General features: G+C 45.3%; 3 protein-coding genes across 3 annotated transcripts in view; 2 read left to right on the plus strand and 1 right to left on the minus strand.

The window, feature by feature from the left end:
* Window positions 1-822, plus strand: part of chchd10 (coiled-coil-helix-coiled-coil-helix domain containing 10) — a 3813-nt gene extending 2991 nt beyond the window's left edge. The window contains exons 3-4 of the mRNA XM_008297306.1: window positions 285-426; window positions 603-822. Of these exons, the coding sequence (XP_008295528.1) occupies window positions 285-426; window positions 603-622 (162 nt within the window). The 3' untranslated portion in view covers window positions 623-822. The remainder of the gene's footprint in view (window positions 1-284; window positions 427-602) is intronic.
* Window positions 823-2733: 1911 nt separating this feature from the next.
* ddt (D-dopachrome tautomerase) lies at window positions 2734-6738 on the plus strand. The gene is made up of 3 exons (XM_008297307.1): window positions 2734-2924; window positions 4254-4429; window positions 4945-6738. Exons 1-3 carry the CDS (start codon window positions 2817-2819, stop codon window positions 5015-5017), a joined length of 357 nt encoding a protein of 118 aa, XP_008295529.1. The 5' UTR covers window positions 2734-2816; the 3' UTR covers window positions 5018-6738.
* Window positions 6739-8703: 1965 nt separating this feature from the next.
* The window catches only part of LOC103368821 (nuclear factor 7, brain-like), a 13467-nt gene continuing 6262 nt past the window's right edge, over window positions 8704-15908 (minus strand). The window contains exons 3-11 of the mRNA XM_008297312.1: window positions 15172-15340; window positions 14627-14722; window positions 13911-14000; window positions 13618-13761; window positions 12346-12493; window positions 11487-11531; window positions 11364-11390; window positions 11072-11247; window positions 8704-10739 (exon numbers count right to left, since the gene is read on the minus strand). Coding sequence (XP_008295534.1) covers window positions 10371-10739; window positions 11072-11247; window positions 11364-11390; window positions 11487-11531; window positions 12346-12493; window positions 13618-13761; window positions 13911-14000; window positions 14627-14722; window positions 15172-15340 — 1264 coding nt within the window. The 3' untranslated portion in view covers window positions 8704-10370. The remainder of the gene's footprint in view (window positions 10740-11071; window positions 11248-11363; window positions 11391-11486; window positions 11532-12345; window positions 12494-13617; window positions 13762-13910; window positions 14001-14626; window positions 14723-15171; window positions 15341-15908) is intronic.

Below are 15908 nucleotides of genomic sequence, written 5' to 3' on the forward strand. Positions count from 1 at the left end.
TAGCTAACTACAGCTAACTGTAGGTAACTACAACTAACTACAGCTAACTGTAGCTAACTACAGCTAACTGTAGGTAATTGTAGCTAGCTATAGCTGACTACAGCTAACTGTAGCTAACTACAGCTAACTATAGCCCTGTTCATGGGTGGCCGTCTTATGCGGTTGAGGTACGCCTAGCTCTGTGTGTTGTTTGATGAACAGATTGAGGCCATGTTTTAAAGCTGATGAATGAAAACACGGCAGTGTTCAGACTAATTTTCAGGCTGTGGGTGCTGTCGTTCCAGGAGCCGCCCCGCCCGGCCCCGGCCCAGCCAGGACCCTGTCACTTTGAGGTCAAACAGTTCCTGGACTGTGCGACCAACCAAACTGACCTGACTTTGTGTGAAGGCTTCAATGAGGCTCTCAAACAGTGCAAGTTCTCCCACGGTGAGTCTGGTGAATGATGGATGGACCCATAGTCTGTCCAGGATGACTAGAACAGCCTTTACGTGGCGCACTGCCCACATGTGGCCGTTGTCCCGCCATAGCAGTCTTTCACATGATTCGTGTACCGTGGTTTCAGTGCTCATGGTGTTCTCTCCTGCTTCTCTGTTGTCGTCTAGGTGTGACGTCGCTGGTGTGAGAGAAGGCTGCCAGCTGTCTGATGGACACATCTCATTACTGAGGCACGTTACAGACATCACCTGGGTTTTCTAGTCGAAGTGAATGAAAACAAAACATGTGAATGCTGAGCTTCAGGCAGTGAGCGTGGAGCGTGAAATGTACAAAATGTATTTGGTATATACGGCACTGAGCCTGTAATAAATAGCTGCTATCTACTTCCTTTGGCGTGCGTTGTCTTGTTTCTACCATGTTGTGTTTTAAACAACAAACTGGTCTTCACTTGAATGTTTCTCGTTGTTTTTTGCCAGTAATGAATGATCATCACAGACACAGATAGAGGTATCTACAGCATCATGCTCATGAGTTCAGACTGGACTCAGATCTAAACAGAGCAGTGCAGATACGTTGAACTGAGGGGAGTTAAGACATCTTGAACCAGTCAGAATTAAAGTGTAGATGTCTGACCGTGCAGCTCGTCACAGCTCTGAAATCTGAACTGTAGATATTTGGAATGAGAAACCCCAAAGAGGTGAAATGTCAAAGTGATGTCATTTGTCCTGGGAATGATTACGATGTGGATATCTGAGATGTTCTTCCTGACTGGTGGATGTCTGCTGGACGTATCCAGTCCAGCTGCTGAAACAGCGTGCCCTGTTCCTCCCTGTCCTCTCAGATGTCCACATTACTAATCCGCCACAGATCTTCATCATCTCAATTAAAGGCGTCTGCAGCTGAATAGTTTAATTACAGTTTCAGATTCCAAAAATAGTTTTTTAAATAGTTATAATTTGAGACTTGTTTTTAGTGAATCACAGGAGGACCATAATCCATCCATCATCTCTACTCCTTAACCCTCACTAGGGGGCGGAGCCTATCCCAGCAGACTCAGGGTGAAGGCAGCTTCACCTGGACAGGTGACCAGTTGGGATTTTCTGGTAAACGGCTGTGGTTTTGTTGGGTAAGCACTTCATGCGTCCATGTAAATACCTAAAGGTTGAGCCCCACATCAGCGGGAGGAAGACTGAACTCATCTCTCACTGTTTACCTCGTTAATAGCGGATCAGCACCACTTCAAGTTCTGGATTGTTCACTTGTGCCCTAAAGCTTTGTACAATAAAGTGTTTTTGTTTTTCTTAAAGGTTAATGGCCGACATCCGGTTCTTTCCAAATAAAAGCACGAGTCTGACATACAGGAGTTCAGATCCCCCAGTTTGCAGATCATCACAGAACGAGCAGCACCAACCACCAGAACGGATCAATCTGCTCTCCCAAGAGTGAGATCAGATATGTGTTTATCATCATCTCAGTTTATTGTATTTTATGGGATTTGTGTTCCATTTCTAGAATACAGATGATTTATTATTTAGATGATTTACAGACGCTGGTTGGCAAAGAGCACGGCTGTTACCATAGAAACTCTGCATTAATAGTAAAGTTAAACACGTACACATTAATGTTTTACACAATATACTTGGAACAAATTCATACTTATCCACATTTTTACAAATTGAAAGTACCTTCTGTAAAAATGACACCGAATCCTTCAGTCATCTATTTTTCCATCGTCCGTATTCAACTGTTTTTTGGAATCAAATTAAGAATCATATATTGTGTAAAACTGAAATTGATGTTAAAATTGATTGTAAAAGTGTCATAACTTACTTTGATCACAAAAATAATGACTTCCTAATCAGTTTAATAATTCTAATTGACAAATTTCAAGTTCACAAATACAGACTGGCAGCAGTAAAACCAAAGTCTGTTCAATTATCTGTTGACTTTGAAGAAAATATTAAAACACTGAATAAAATAAATACCAAAAACAATCAATAAAACTGTGAGAATATTTAAAGAACTGCTCCAAAAAGAACAATGATGCTCCTTCTCGTGTCCCCTTTATGATTTTTATTTTTTTACTATTATTATTTTATTTTATTTTTTTAAAGTTTATCTTTTATTTAACATAGGATTTTAAACTGTTAAATACATTTATCATTGTGTCTGTCAAATTGTTTGTGTTGTTTCATTCTCTGTAGGCTCATTCACTGGCAAATAAAGAAAAAGCAGATGTAGATGATGTCTATGAATCATCCACCACCAGCAGAGCTGCTCCACACACGACGCGTATTTTGAAAGTCCAGCGCTACTTCCGCCGTCCTTCCGGTCCACAGCCGTCGTCGTGTCTCCGGGTTCGCAGGCAGCAGAGCGTCAAGATGCCTTTCGTCGACGTGCGGAGCAACTTACCGGCCAGCTCGTTCTCCGAGGACTTCGTGAGGAAGCTGTGCTCGAGCGTCGCCGCCGCTTTGGGGAAACCGGAGGACGTGAGTACTTCCGTTCACCTTAAACTGCTTCTGCACGCGCAGGACGTCAGCGTGTTGCGCAACAGCTGCACACGTGCATCCCGGGAGCTGCGCTGAGAAGCAGCTGGTTCCGGTTCACAGGTTCCTGCAGCAGGAGGCCTCGGAGCTGAGAAGGCTCCTGGATGTGAGGTCTGATGCCAGGTCCTGGAGACAGACTGATCCTCTAAGCTCAGTTATAATCCACATAAATCCACAGAACCTCCTCCTGAACTGGACGTCAGCCAGCATCTAGTTAATTCTTTACACCGAACCTTCTGGTAGAAACCTCAGCAACTTCTGTGCATTCATGATGATTGTATTTGACTATTTATCAGCGCTGAAGTTACCACAATAATGTGATTAAATAAATCTGAGAGGAGCTCAGAAGAACGTGGAGAGGTTTGTGTCCTTGGGTCCATGTTGACCTTGTGGTCTGACCCACAGTTGGTTTGGTTTGCTCATGGACAGACCGGAGGAGAAAGACTGCAGCCGGCCTGAGTAAAGATCAGAGCAGCAGTGAAGCATGTGAGGGAGCAGACCACGTTCATGTTTGGTTTAGTTTAAAGAAAGGACAATGGAACGCCAAAGGCTGCAGGGCAAGGCCGTCTTTGTAGTTCTTGTGCTACAAGAGAGACGATTAGAGGCAGAACCAGAACCAGAGGAGATGGACTTGGACGCTGGGCTTTGTCTCTGTTCATCAGTGGCTGTTGCTGCTAATGGCGACCACAGAGTTAGTAGCTCCATGATGTGATCTGTTCTTGGTTAACTTGTAGACATTTAATGATTTCCACTAAGTCTATGGTGTTCCCTGGATCTGTGTGGTTTCAGACCAAACCCAGTGGTTCTGTTGGACCTAAACGGTCCTGTCTGTCATATCCCTGACACGCAGCCTTACTCATAATATATAATATATAATATACTGTTGTCGTTGATGTGTTGTTATTGTGGACGGACAGCGGGTCGGCGTCGGGCCCGTGAGCGAGGCCTGAACCCGTCTGACTGCACGGTGCTCCGTACGATGACATTAACGCTGATTCTTCATGACTAATGAACAACGAGACAAAGAGCCGTGTGCACATGAACACACTGTTCTGTTGGTACTGTAACCAAAGCTGTCGGACCCGTTTCATCCAGGCTGCTGTCTGCAGACGCTGTGGGCCGTACGTACTGGTTCTGTTCTGAATAGGTGCATCTCACGTCTCTGCATAGTTAGAGTAAAGGTTTAGTGGGCTCAAGGCCAGAGGAGCACCTGTGGCTCTGTGGTGCTGACCCGTGTGTGAGAGCTCTCTGACGTTGGTGCTGATCTTCCAGAGGATGAACGTGGTGGTGACGCCCGGGCTGCCCATGCTCATCGCTGGCTCCTGCTCCCCCTGTGTGATGCTGTCGGTGTCCGCCATCGCTGTGACCGACACCGCTGACAAGAACAAGGAGCACAGCGCCAAGATCTTTGAGTTTCTGACCAGAGAACTGGGTCTGACTGAAGACAGGTGAGCTCTGCCTGCACACACGTCTGGTTTCACCTGAGTAACGGGGATCTATCTCCTCCACAGCCTCAGTCATCACATCCTCACATCTGTAAGCAAAGTAAGTCAGTAATTAAGTGACACAGACCAGAACCTCTCAGCCTGCTTAGATGTATTGATTTAGGAATTAGCTGATGTATAGTTATTCTACAGACGGGTTCCTGCGGTTCTGAAGGCCACAGAAACAGAGCCGACACCAGAATATGACACTAACGAATCACCAGCTGATGTGAATGGTTTCTGTTGTAGACGCTGTCCCCCTGCCCTAACCCCTCTGAGTTGAGCCTGAAGGTTCGTTAGTTTATCTCCGAGGACTAATTAGCTTTTAATAGCTGTTAGTGTTTATTAGAGAAGACGGTGGATCATAAATGACACACACTCTTCAGGAGAGCTGTGTCCTTCAGCAGATGTTCCACACTGTGTTCATGTGCACATAAATGCATCCAGTCAGTCTTCATCAGCTGTGCTGTGATTTGCAGGATTGTCATTCAGTTCCACGCGCTGCAGCCGCACCAGGTCGGGAAGAAGGGAACCGTCATGAGCTTCTTGTGAAGGACGCCTCAGATCAGCAGGAAGGACACACGAGTAGTTCAACAGCTGCTTCCTGTATGTTCTGGCCTTGGCCACGTCCTGTCTGACCTGGATGCTTTAAAACATGTTAAAATAATAAAAGACCAGCCACTGTTCAACCACGTAGATCATTCAAAAAGGTTTTCTCTTCTGTATCCAGTACACATGAATTCATGCATTTCAAGCCTTTTTTGCTCTTTCTTATGATTCTGGCTCATAGCTCATGAAAATCAGAACTCCGGTATCTCATTACAGTAACAGAACATTGTGAGGAGGTCACAGTTCAGCCTGTATAACTACTGCCTGTCTCTGGGTCCAGCTCAGCACAATCATGAAGACGTCTGCTGACTTCAGAGTTGTCCAGAAGAATCTCATCGACTCTCTCCACAGAACGTCGTCGCTTAACGGGCCGGCTGTACAGAGCGCTGTCTCAAAGCCTGATGGGAAGGTGACTGGAAGGGAAACGTGTGGTAAGAAGAGGTGCACAAACTACAAGGTAGACCTGGAGACAAGAAAAGCCTGCTGAAGAACTTCAGAGAGCTTTACAAGGTGAGTGGACTGAGACTGGTGTCAGTGCATCAGGAGCCACCAGATGTCTGCTTCAACTGTTGCATTCCTAAAACCGAGACATTCCTGAACCAGAGATGACGTCAGAAGGTCTCACCTGGGCCAAGAGAGAACAAACTGCTGCTCAGTGCTCCACAGTCCTCCGTTCAGATGAAGTACATGTTGCACCTGATTGGTCAGCCAGCTCACCTGACCTGAGCCCCATAGAACATGTGTCACTGTCAAGAGGAAGACGAGAAACACCCAACCCAAGAACACAGATGGGCTGAAGGCTGCTATCAAAGCAACCTGGGCCTCAGTAGAACCTCGGCACCGCCACCGTCTGCTCGCCTTCACGCTACAGCGCATTGATCCAGTCATTCATGGCAAAGGAGCTCCAACTAAGTACTGAGTGTATAAATGAACATACTTTACAAAAGTGGGACATTTCTGTTTTGTTGTCTGTCTCATTGATTTTAGGACATATTCTAATAATTTGAGATACAGGGTTACTGTTTTACATGAGCTTCAAAGTCATGATCATCCAAATGAAAACAGAAAAAGACTTTAAATTTGTCACTAACATGCAAGGAATATAGAATATATGGAAGCTGACCTTTTTGAATGATCTGAATCATTCTGATTTGGATCTGATTCTGTTCTAATGTGTTGAGCTGCACCGGTACGTTACAGACAGTATGACTGACAAAGACCATCCTACAGCCACATGGATCAGGGTAATGTGCCAATTCTAACTAGTGTTTTAGTGAAAAGACCCCATGAGATAGTCACATTAAATGCATTTAACACAGGGACCTCTCAGTCAAAGCTGAAATACAGGACTGTGCAGACATTTTTACATTTTGATGATGCCGCTTTCATTTCAATAAATCTGGAATTTTCCACCGGACTTGTCGGTGTGGAGTCTGGAGTTCATTAACCGTGCAGTAGAAACCTTACAGCGAGCTGAACAGAGTTCACTGAACACACTGTGTTTACCTACGAACAAGTAGAGACCTCTGTGTGTGATTATTAACTTCAGTAATTTAAAAAAAGGTTGAGGTGGTGAAGAGGAACCTGTATTCTCACATGGACTGATAAACATCATGATTTGACTTTAACAATTACACACCAGTACAATAAACTGTACATGAAGTTGTTCTTGTTGTGTGATCAAGTAAAGGTTTGGTAACGTCTGGGGAAATGATTACAGGGAGAGTTATATATGAAACATGCTGAGGTTAATTGGTGATTGTAAATTGTCCGTAGATGATGGATGGATGTTTCAGATTTGCGTTGGTGTCCTTTGTTGATCACAGTGGACCTCTCTCCAATCCAAGGACTGTAAATGTCTTTTCCAGAGCTACAGATTTTTTCTATCTGAGTGCACGGAGGAGGATTCATTCACAGAACTCCTTTCTGCAGAACAGACACCCACTTTTTAAATCAGTGGTGCCCTCTAGTGAGTGGGAGAGGAATCTAGCAGTGATGGGAGAGGGTGTTGCAGTTTTTTTGTTCAGTTCAGTTCATATGGACTTGGTTTATTCCAACACGATTCCTGAAGAAATCCTACAGGACCTCTCTTATAAGAAAGAGGACTTAAACAACAATAAAAAAGGTAACCAGGAGGGGGAGGAAGGAAACAGGTGGAGTTAGAGCCAGACTGAAGAGGGAGAAATGTAGAGACTGAGCGCCCCCCTAACCCTAACCTCATCCTGGCCTAAGTCAGCTCCTGGACTGCCTCCATTCTGGCAGAAACGTGGTTGAATAAGGACAGCAATGAAATGCTGCACATTGACGGCTTCGCCCCCCTTTAAGACTTGACCGAGACACTGAGCGCACCGTAAAACAACATGGCGGTGGTGGCGGTGGTGGCGGCGGCGGCGGCGGTCTCTATGTAAACGCATGCTGCTGCTCAACAGTCGCTGTCAGAGAGGAGCTGTGCAACACTGACATCGGACTTGTCGCTGTCTCCCTCCTCCCTCAGCTGTTCTTCATCCTGTTTTACATTCATCCCAAAGCCAACGCGACAGCAGCTGCTGAAAACATCAAAAACACTGGAAACAGACTCGTGTCCCGGGCCCATGTGGGGTAGTTTTATGCATTCTGCCCTTGATTGTCATGCCTTTAACAACACTCTGTAACAGTGTCCCAGGATCTGATGCCATTCCTGTAGTCAGTGCATTCACCACTCGGTGTCTGTAAATGATGTAGACTGTCCCACACATGAATATGGACGCTTGTTGCAGGAGATCTTTTCCCTGCTTGAAGATCACAGCTGCTCCACTTGCAGTAGCTGCTTTCACTGAAAATCTTTCTTGTGGGTAGGAAGGGATGTACAATGCATTTCTCAGGGTCGTGTTGTGGCGCTGCCCTCTGCTGTCAGTCAAAGCCAGCTCCACGTTTCCTCTGCAGCCACTCCGGTGCCTCTGGTGCTACCAGCTAGTTCCACGCAGTGCGTCTGGGGCTTGACATCGTCGTCAAACTCCTTGACCTTTGCTGTATTACTGATGATGTGTGAAGTTGCTCCTGGATCCACCATCTGACCTTTCTCATTGACAGTAAGCCCTGGATATTCACTGTCGCATCTCTCCTCAGAAACTTTCCCGCCGTCGTCTCGCCGCTGTTTCCGCCTTCAGGCTGAATCCTGATGTGCTGTTGACTGACTCCACCACTGCTGGCGGTGACATGCTCTGGCCCTGTGGCCCTTTAGACCACATCTGTAGCACACGATGAAGCATTCAGCCTTCATCACGTCGTCATCTGGAGCTCTAGCGCATCTCCTCCATGTCCTCATAGCTTCGTAGTTTAGTTTTGAAATCAGCAAACGGTATTTCCACCTCACTTTGCGTGACATGAGTAACGAATGGTCTGAATGGTTCTGGCGGACCCTTCAGAACCATTGCTACCAACAACCCATCACTTAATGTCTGTCCAGCATTTCTACGCTCTGTGATGATCGTCTCTGCCCGTATAACATATCAGACGTTGGAAGTGAAGTCCGTCCAGTATCCAGGCTTGTTATAGGAGGTTTACCAGCGTCAGGCAGTGAGCACCTGTCTGCTGCAGTTACACCCACAAAAGAAAAGAAGAGATTAATAAAGGTACTTTTAACATGCAAGCAGGTTTCAAACTCTATATTTGACTCCACAGTTCACAATCATTCTACAAACACAGATGATCAGGAAGCTTGTGAACAAGTGGCCGGCCAGCATAGATGTATTCACACAACAGGAATCAACACAGGCTGCTATCAAAGACAGTGACGGCAAGTGAAGTGATTATATCACAGGCACATTTATAATTAACCCTCTGAATCTGGTACCACTGTACAAATCACACAGACAGGTGTACATCTGAACAACGGCAGCCGTTCTTCATCATGTGCTGCTTCGGCCTGGCTTTGCTCTTCACAGACACATCAGTTACTGACCTGCAGCCCTTCTGGTTCGTTGCAGGGGGCAGTAATCATTCTACCCCCACATATGATTCAACTGAACCGTCTGTCTCTTACTTTCAGTTATCCATAAAATCACCACAATCTCAGTATATAAGTCCATCACTGAAGCATAAAGAACAGCAACGCCAGCTTTCAAAGGAAGCATTTACAAACTCATTTTTGCTTCAGAATACGTTCAAATATGATAAATATGAAGGTAGCATCTGTTGCTTTATTAGAGCATAACAAACAGCAGCTCTGTTTTTCTTTAGAAACTACTTTACAAAACTAAAGCCTACGTCAACGGATGAAGGAACAACCGAACAGCAGACACACATGAGACGTATCTGAGTACCTCACAAAGTAAACACAACAATGAATGATAGAGAAGGAGAGAAAGCATCTGAAAAAAAGGGAAACACATCTATCTATAATAAATCATCGGTTAAAAACCCCAGCAGCATGCAGTCTGGGTCCTGTGCATTCACAGAGTTCGTTGTTTTCAGGCTAATAACGTGAGCTGAGAGAAAACTCTGTTTAATATTCTGTCTATTGACTCCATGGTGACTTGGATAAACTTTTCATCACATTTCATGTTTGACCACCAGAAGTGCTTCAGAGTTAAACAGTCTGACAACTTGGGGAGAGCAACCACACATGTTGAGTCATGAGAAACACCAGTATGTGGCCCAAGCGGTGTGCTTTAAATCTGAGCTCCAGTACCAACATTATTCTGGCCCACATCTACGGCTTTCATCTGGCCATGGGAGGCCCACTCCTGGCCGTTGCCAACCGCTTGCTCAGAGGAAGTCCAAAGGCATCTTTGGATTGTTGGGTTCTCTGTTAAACCTGTACGGTGTGTACCTGACCAGGTTAAGGCTGTGTGATGACACATGCTGTAAACTGGGCTACACAAATACAACTGACTTTTCAACATTCAAGTAATCTGAGAGGAAACTAGAGGGCTATGGTTCGGGTGCAACTCCTCTTGGCTCAGCTTTCAGACTTTAAACATCTTGCCCATGATGGGAAGTCTTTTCACCCGCGGGGGGTGAGACAACCAAAGACCACAGTGAGAGGCCACAAAACAATGCTGACTTCTACTTTACTATCTTTGCATGTTTGAATCGCAGCTCTCATCAGGTGGGAGGGGCTTAGAACAAACAGGAGGGAGGAGCTCCATCTCTGTACATTTTCAAATTTGAGAATTTTAGTATTTTTTGGGATTTGCCAGATTTCTGCCTACTGCAGCCTGAAGCACAGCTTTGTTCAGAGGTATGTTTGTGTCTTTCAGTCTTTTTCCTACATACATGGAAGCATGTGGAAGATTCCTTTAAATGTTGGCTCATGTCATTCTGTCGCGGTGACAGGCCAGATGATCAGTGGAGCCGCATTCTGTCCAGATTTATTTGTACAGGGGCTAAAGAATGGATGGATGGTGTCAGAAAAACAATCTGTGAATGTGTAGATGAGCACTCTGGCCTCCACGTTGTAGAAGGACACCAGTCCCTTATCAAAGTCCACATAGATTCCAATCCGGGACGGTCTGGGGTTAACTGTCAGGTTGGTTGAGGGTTCTGTTCGGAAGGCATAGTCGGTCCGATCCCGCAGGCTGAGGAACCAGTAACCATTTGCAGGGCTTACAGTGATTTTCCCCTTTCGATTGACAGAGCTGCTTGCCACGCCCAGGTCCCAGTCCGTCTTTCCTCCTACCTCCACCTGGAAGAGGATAGCGTTTACAGGATAAGTGTGGATCCCACTTCTACAAAACAGACTGTCGAAAAGTACAGAACAACACAGACAGCAAGAACACAGCTGCCATCAAGGCCAAAGGAGGCCGAGCTAGATATTAGGTTTTTGGTCGTTGTGTGAGTGTGTTGAGTTTTTAAGCCTTAAATCAAATGGGAAAATGTTTAGATCTGTTGATGTTGAACCTAGGCATCAAATAAAACCATGAAAGCCTGAACTTCCCTTGAACATTAAGAATCATAATGACCTAAATTTTACACAACCATCCACATGTACACAGCTCCACACTGGGTCCCGCCTACCTCCCAGTAGTGGCGTCCTGAGTTGAAGCCCTGGTTGGCCAGTACACACACCACCCGGTCAAAGCGCTCAGGGTTGTCTGGTAGTGACCGATGACGGTCACCACAGTGCACCTGCTTCCCATCTCTTGAGATTATGAGGCGTGGATGGGCGGTGCTCGGGTCGAGAGTGATGTTCTCTAAGAGATCGAGGGGAGTAACGGTTGGGTTTTTCTTTGACAAACTGATGGCAGAACCAAACAATGTAGAAGAATGATAACAAACACAAAGGCCGAAGTGTGTTTTAAACCCTTACCTGCATATTCTTGAACTCTCCTTACCTCTGTAAAGAACAAAATATGGAATTACTCCGATATCTTTTATTGATTCATTGATTTTAACAGGAAAATAGTTTAGAGGAAAGCTGGTCAAATCTTACTTTGGCTGGGCCGAGGTACAGATTGGTCTGACATCAACTGCTTGCCTGTCAATGAGGGAAAAGATCCTTTTTTATCTTTGTAGTTATTACCTTGTACACATTTTCATTTGAACGTGTGATCATTATTGCCCTCAGAACTCGAAAAGGCTTTCTCTGTGGAGTTTATATGTTCTCTCTGTGCCTGCTGGGGTTTTCCTAAACTAGCCGTTGTTGTGAGTGTCAACTTTCATGGTTGTCCCCTAACCCTAACCCTAACCCATGGCTGTCTTTGTCTTAGCCCTGTTATGAACGGGCGTCCTGTCCTGTATATGGTGAGCTTACCAACACAGAGCGTGGGTCTATGAAGGTAAGCCGACCCAGAACATTAGCAGAGTAAAACCTGTCATACAGTTGGTCAGACAGCTGGGAGGGGGCAGTATGGTAATGGAATAATGGCTGACACTAGGGGTAGAGGGAGCAAAAGATGGGCTGCTTTCTTCATCAATGGACAGTTGTTTTTTTTTGAGGGGGGTGCTGAGTTAGCCTTTGTTATAGTGATAGTAGAGAGAGAGAGAGACAGGAAATATGGGGAGAAGGACCTGCAGTAAATGGTTGTGAGCCAAACTCGAACCCACAACCTCTACGTCGGGGACTACAGCCCTATTCATGGGTCACCCGCCCAACCAGTTGAGCTATCTGGGCACCCGTCAATGGACAGTCTTTTTGACAGATAACAAACTGAAGATATAGCTTTGGTACAGTTGGTCCAGTTGACTGAAAGACATTAGCAGAACATTTTGGAAGTGCACCAGATGTTCCCTTAAGTTTACCATCTTTACTTGACTGTCCAGGTTTAATCAAGGTCCAAATGAAGACTCACAGATTTCTGGCAGTTTCTGCAGTTCTTCCTGAAAAGGCTCCAGCTTCTGATTGACAGCTCTGAGAATCTCCCCTGAGGTCAGCTGAGATGACACAGAGACACTGGACCAGTTACTGACCTGTGGAGGGGTGGACAGGGCAGGGAATGTCTGCAGGGAAGGAAAGTGTCAAAGAGATGGAGATCATCCTGTCAGTCAGTAGTCTCTTTAGCATATCACCAACAGAACTCTGACCCTCGAAGACCCCAGGATTCCTGCGGTATCAGATATTAAGATGTTAGCAGCAGACCCTTTAGGTCCTGTCTGTTGTGAGGTGGAGCCACAGTGGATTAGATTTGTTATAACACATCCCTCACAACTCTTACACCTGTTCGTGGTTTGTCCCTTGGACAACCCCACAAGCCTTACTTGTTAGAAAGACTCTGGACCAGGTGTCTGCACATAATGATCTGGGCGCTTTTAAATTGTTGGTTTGCACAAGACCATTTCCTGTGAATCCAACATGCTGATTACAAGATCCAACTGCACTGAATGAGAGACACATTGTGAAGCACTTTTCATTGGGCGGCTGTGGTTCAGATGGTAGAGTCTCTAATTGTAAGGTTGGTAGTTCGATCACCATCTTCCACATATTGAAGTGTTCTTAGCCAAGACACTGAACCCTGAGGTGCTCCCAATGGCAGGAAGGCACCTTGCATGGCAGCTCTGTCACCATTGGTGTATAAATGTGTGTGTGAATGGGTGAATGAGAAACACATTGTAAAGCGCTTTGAGTACCACTAAGGTAGAAAGGCTCTGTATAAGTGCAGACCATTTAATATGCTCTCATATGCATTTATTCCTTCTCAGGTCTGATTGAGGAGTATCATGTCCACTTGCATTGTTAAGCATTTTGTAGTCAGGTTTAGGGACTGAGGGCTTTTTCTGCTCTGGAGTTAAACACCTAAAGCAAATCTCCTCCACCCTGACCGAGGAGAAGTAAAACTTCCATTCTTCAGAGACATGCTGCACCCTCTTGTTTGTAGAGAAGGATTCATCCTGCAGGAGGATAATCAGGCCACTTTATCTCAACACCACTGAACTTTCATGACCATTTGAAACCTGAAAACGTCAAACATTCCTGACATGACAAGAGACTGAAACACTGTCATCTCATAGTGACATAATAGGGGCTGTCAGGTTTGTACATACTTATGGAGCATGAAAGAGAGGAACAATACCAGGACACTGGGTTACCTTATTTCACTTTATTGACCTATTCCATGTATCCATACCTTGAAAAAGAATATGTAGTCTTCAGAAACAGCCAGCTGGCCAAGAGTTGTACTCCTTTTTTTTAGTTCTGCTATCTCCTGCTCCAGTTCTCTCAGCAAACTCTCAGCTCTTTGCTCTGCAGCTTGAAGATTCATCTCTATAACCTGGGGATAGCAAGGCGCTTTAGTGAATATACCTTAAAGTGACCATTTCTGTGATCAGTGAACTTGTCTACTTTGATTTCACAGCAAACAGTATAGGCCTTGGGTTCATGTCATCCAGCTCCCTCCATGCTCTGTGTCAGGTTGCTTACCTTCAAGACGTCAGCTTGGCAACACTCCACGCTGGAGATCAGCTTGGAGAAAGCACCGACAGCCTCACATGTCTCTCGATCAGCAGCAGCCTGATTAACACAAATAGGACGAGAAGTTTGTGGAAAAATTAGGCAGGTTCAGCTGAAAAGTGCTGTCTAGTGTTTGTGTGATGCACCTTTTTAATGGACGTCATGAAACTTTAGAATAGCATCACTCAGGGCTGCTAAAGTGGAAAAATGGCAAATTCTGAGCACGCCGTATATCCAACATGCAACGAATGCAGTTTGTGTTGTTTAAAGTTTGGTCCTATTCTAGGTGTTGTTTAAAGCCATCATCGTTTATAAAGCTAGCAGAACACACACAGTGTCAGAGTCTAGCTTCAAGAACGGGTTGGTAAAAACAAAAAGTACGCCCCCATGCACAAGAACCGAGAAATGTGAACTGAGTTTATTGTGAATTAGACTGCTGGTCTTCAAATGTGCTAAACCAGGGCTGGACTAAACCAGGGCTAAACCAGGGCTGGGCTCAACCAGGGCTAAACCAGGGCTGGGCTCAACCAGGGCTAAACCAGGGCTGGGCTCAACCAGGGCTAAACCAGCCCTAAACCAGGCCAAAATCAGGGCTGAAAAAGTTGCTGCAAGCCAATTATGTGACTATCTGCACAGAAATGGTTTGTCGGAAGAGTTTCAAACCTCGGCACAGACCGAACACTCACTTTTATCTCTTGAATGGAGTTGTGTATCTCCTCCACTTTCCTCTCTCCCTCACGGATGAGGTCCTTCAGCTCCACCTCTGTGATCCCTAACTGGGACTACAGAGCAGAAAACACAGACTTTACGTAGCTTTAACTGGTGACCAGTGTTACGTCCCCTCCTACAGGTGGTCGGACACGACAGCGCTAACACCAGGGTCATACATCGTTACAGAAAAGACAGCATAAGAAAATCAGTAAAGCCATTTAAAGCAGGCCTTTCTCCTAAAACCTTCCCTTTAAACTGCACATTTTGTTATGGCGTCTGCGTTACTGAATATGTTCTAGACACAACATGCACCCTGAATCACCTGTGTATAGGATATCTATGTGGCTACAGCACCATCCACACTACGGTTTTAGTTTTTGTTGTGAAATTCAGATTTACATTTTTGTTGTTTACTGCAGTGTCTTGTTTTCTAAAACCACTGGATCGAAGCTGTAGTTCTTATATTGTTACTGTGGCCCGATTGAACCCGGTCTGCCTGTTGCAGTGATGTTGCCTTCACCTTCTTGATGTGCCACTCTCTCTTTGCAGACGTGACGTTGTGTCCTCGGTGCTCTGCCGTCTCTACACAGATGCTGCACACGCAGACGTTGTCGGTGCGACAGAAGAACTCCAGTCCATTCAGGTGGATGGGACATAGTGGTAAACCTGGGGACGAGTTACTGGGATCGCTCAGCGAGTACCTGTCACAATAACCAAATGAAGTCATGACACTTCTGTTACTATTATTAATTATTCAGATGCATAAGCACTTGAGCATGAAGGTTTGTATGTGTGCTCTGCTGTTCACTCTGTTTTGGTCTCCACCAAGCCCTGACACAAACATCGGACTCTTTAGCTGCTAAATGCTCCCGCTGTTCACCTGGTCGTCTCTGATCGTGTCTGTCTGCCATTAAATCACAACCATAAGCTGCAAGAGGCAAAAAAACCTCAGTAAATGTTTTAAACTATTGATATTGTCTGTGGCTATGAGTGACCGCATGTATTCATTTGACCCACTGTCCACTGATAAGAGCAGTTTCATGTTATTTTCAAGCATTTCCTTTCAATTCAGTTTTATTGATATAGTGCTTGTTCACAACACAAGTCATCTCACTGAACTTCAACAAGTCAGGTCAAGACTTTACTACATTACATTCTATATTCCTGTAGATGAATGGTAGCAGCTGGACCTGCTAGTGTTCCTTAAAGACGTTCCACCTTCATCCAAGAGGCTTCATCAGCTCTGACTGACTAGTT

This window comes from Stegastes partitus, unplaced genomic scaffold (genome assembly GCF_000690725.1).
Source record: "Stegastes partitus isolate 25-593 unplaced genomic scaffold, Stegastes_partitus-1.0.2 Scaffold1208, whole genome shotgun sequence".
Classification (NCBI taxonomy): Eukaryota; Metazoa; Chordata; class Actinopteri; family Pomacentridae; genus Stegastes; species Stegastes partitus.

Coding starts and splice junctions, on each gene's coding strand:
- ddt (XM_008297307.1), top strand. CDS start 2,817: ATGCCTTTCGTCGACGTGCGGAGCAACTTACCGGCCAGCTCGTTCTCC. Junction 2,925..4,253: donor CTTTGGGGAAACCGGAGGAC/GTGAGTACTTCC, acceptor CTGATCTTCCAG/AGGATGAACGTGGTGGTGAC. Junction 4,430..4,944: donor CTGGGTCTGACTGAAGACAG/GTGAGCTCTGCC, acceptor TGTGATTTGCAG/GATTGTCATTCAGTTCCACG.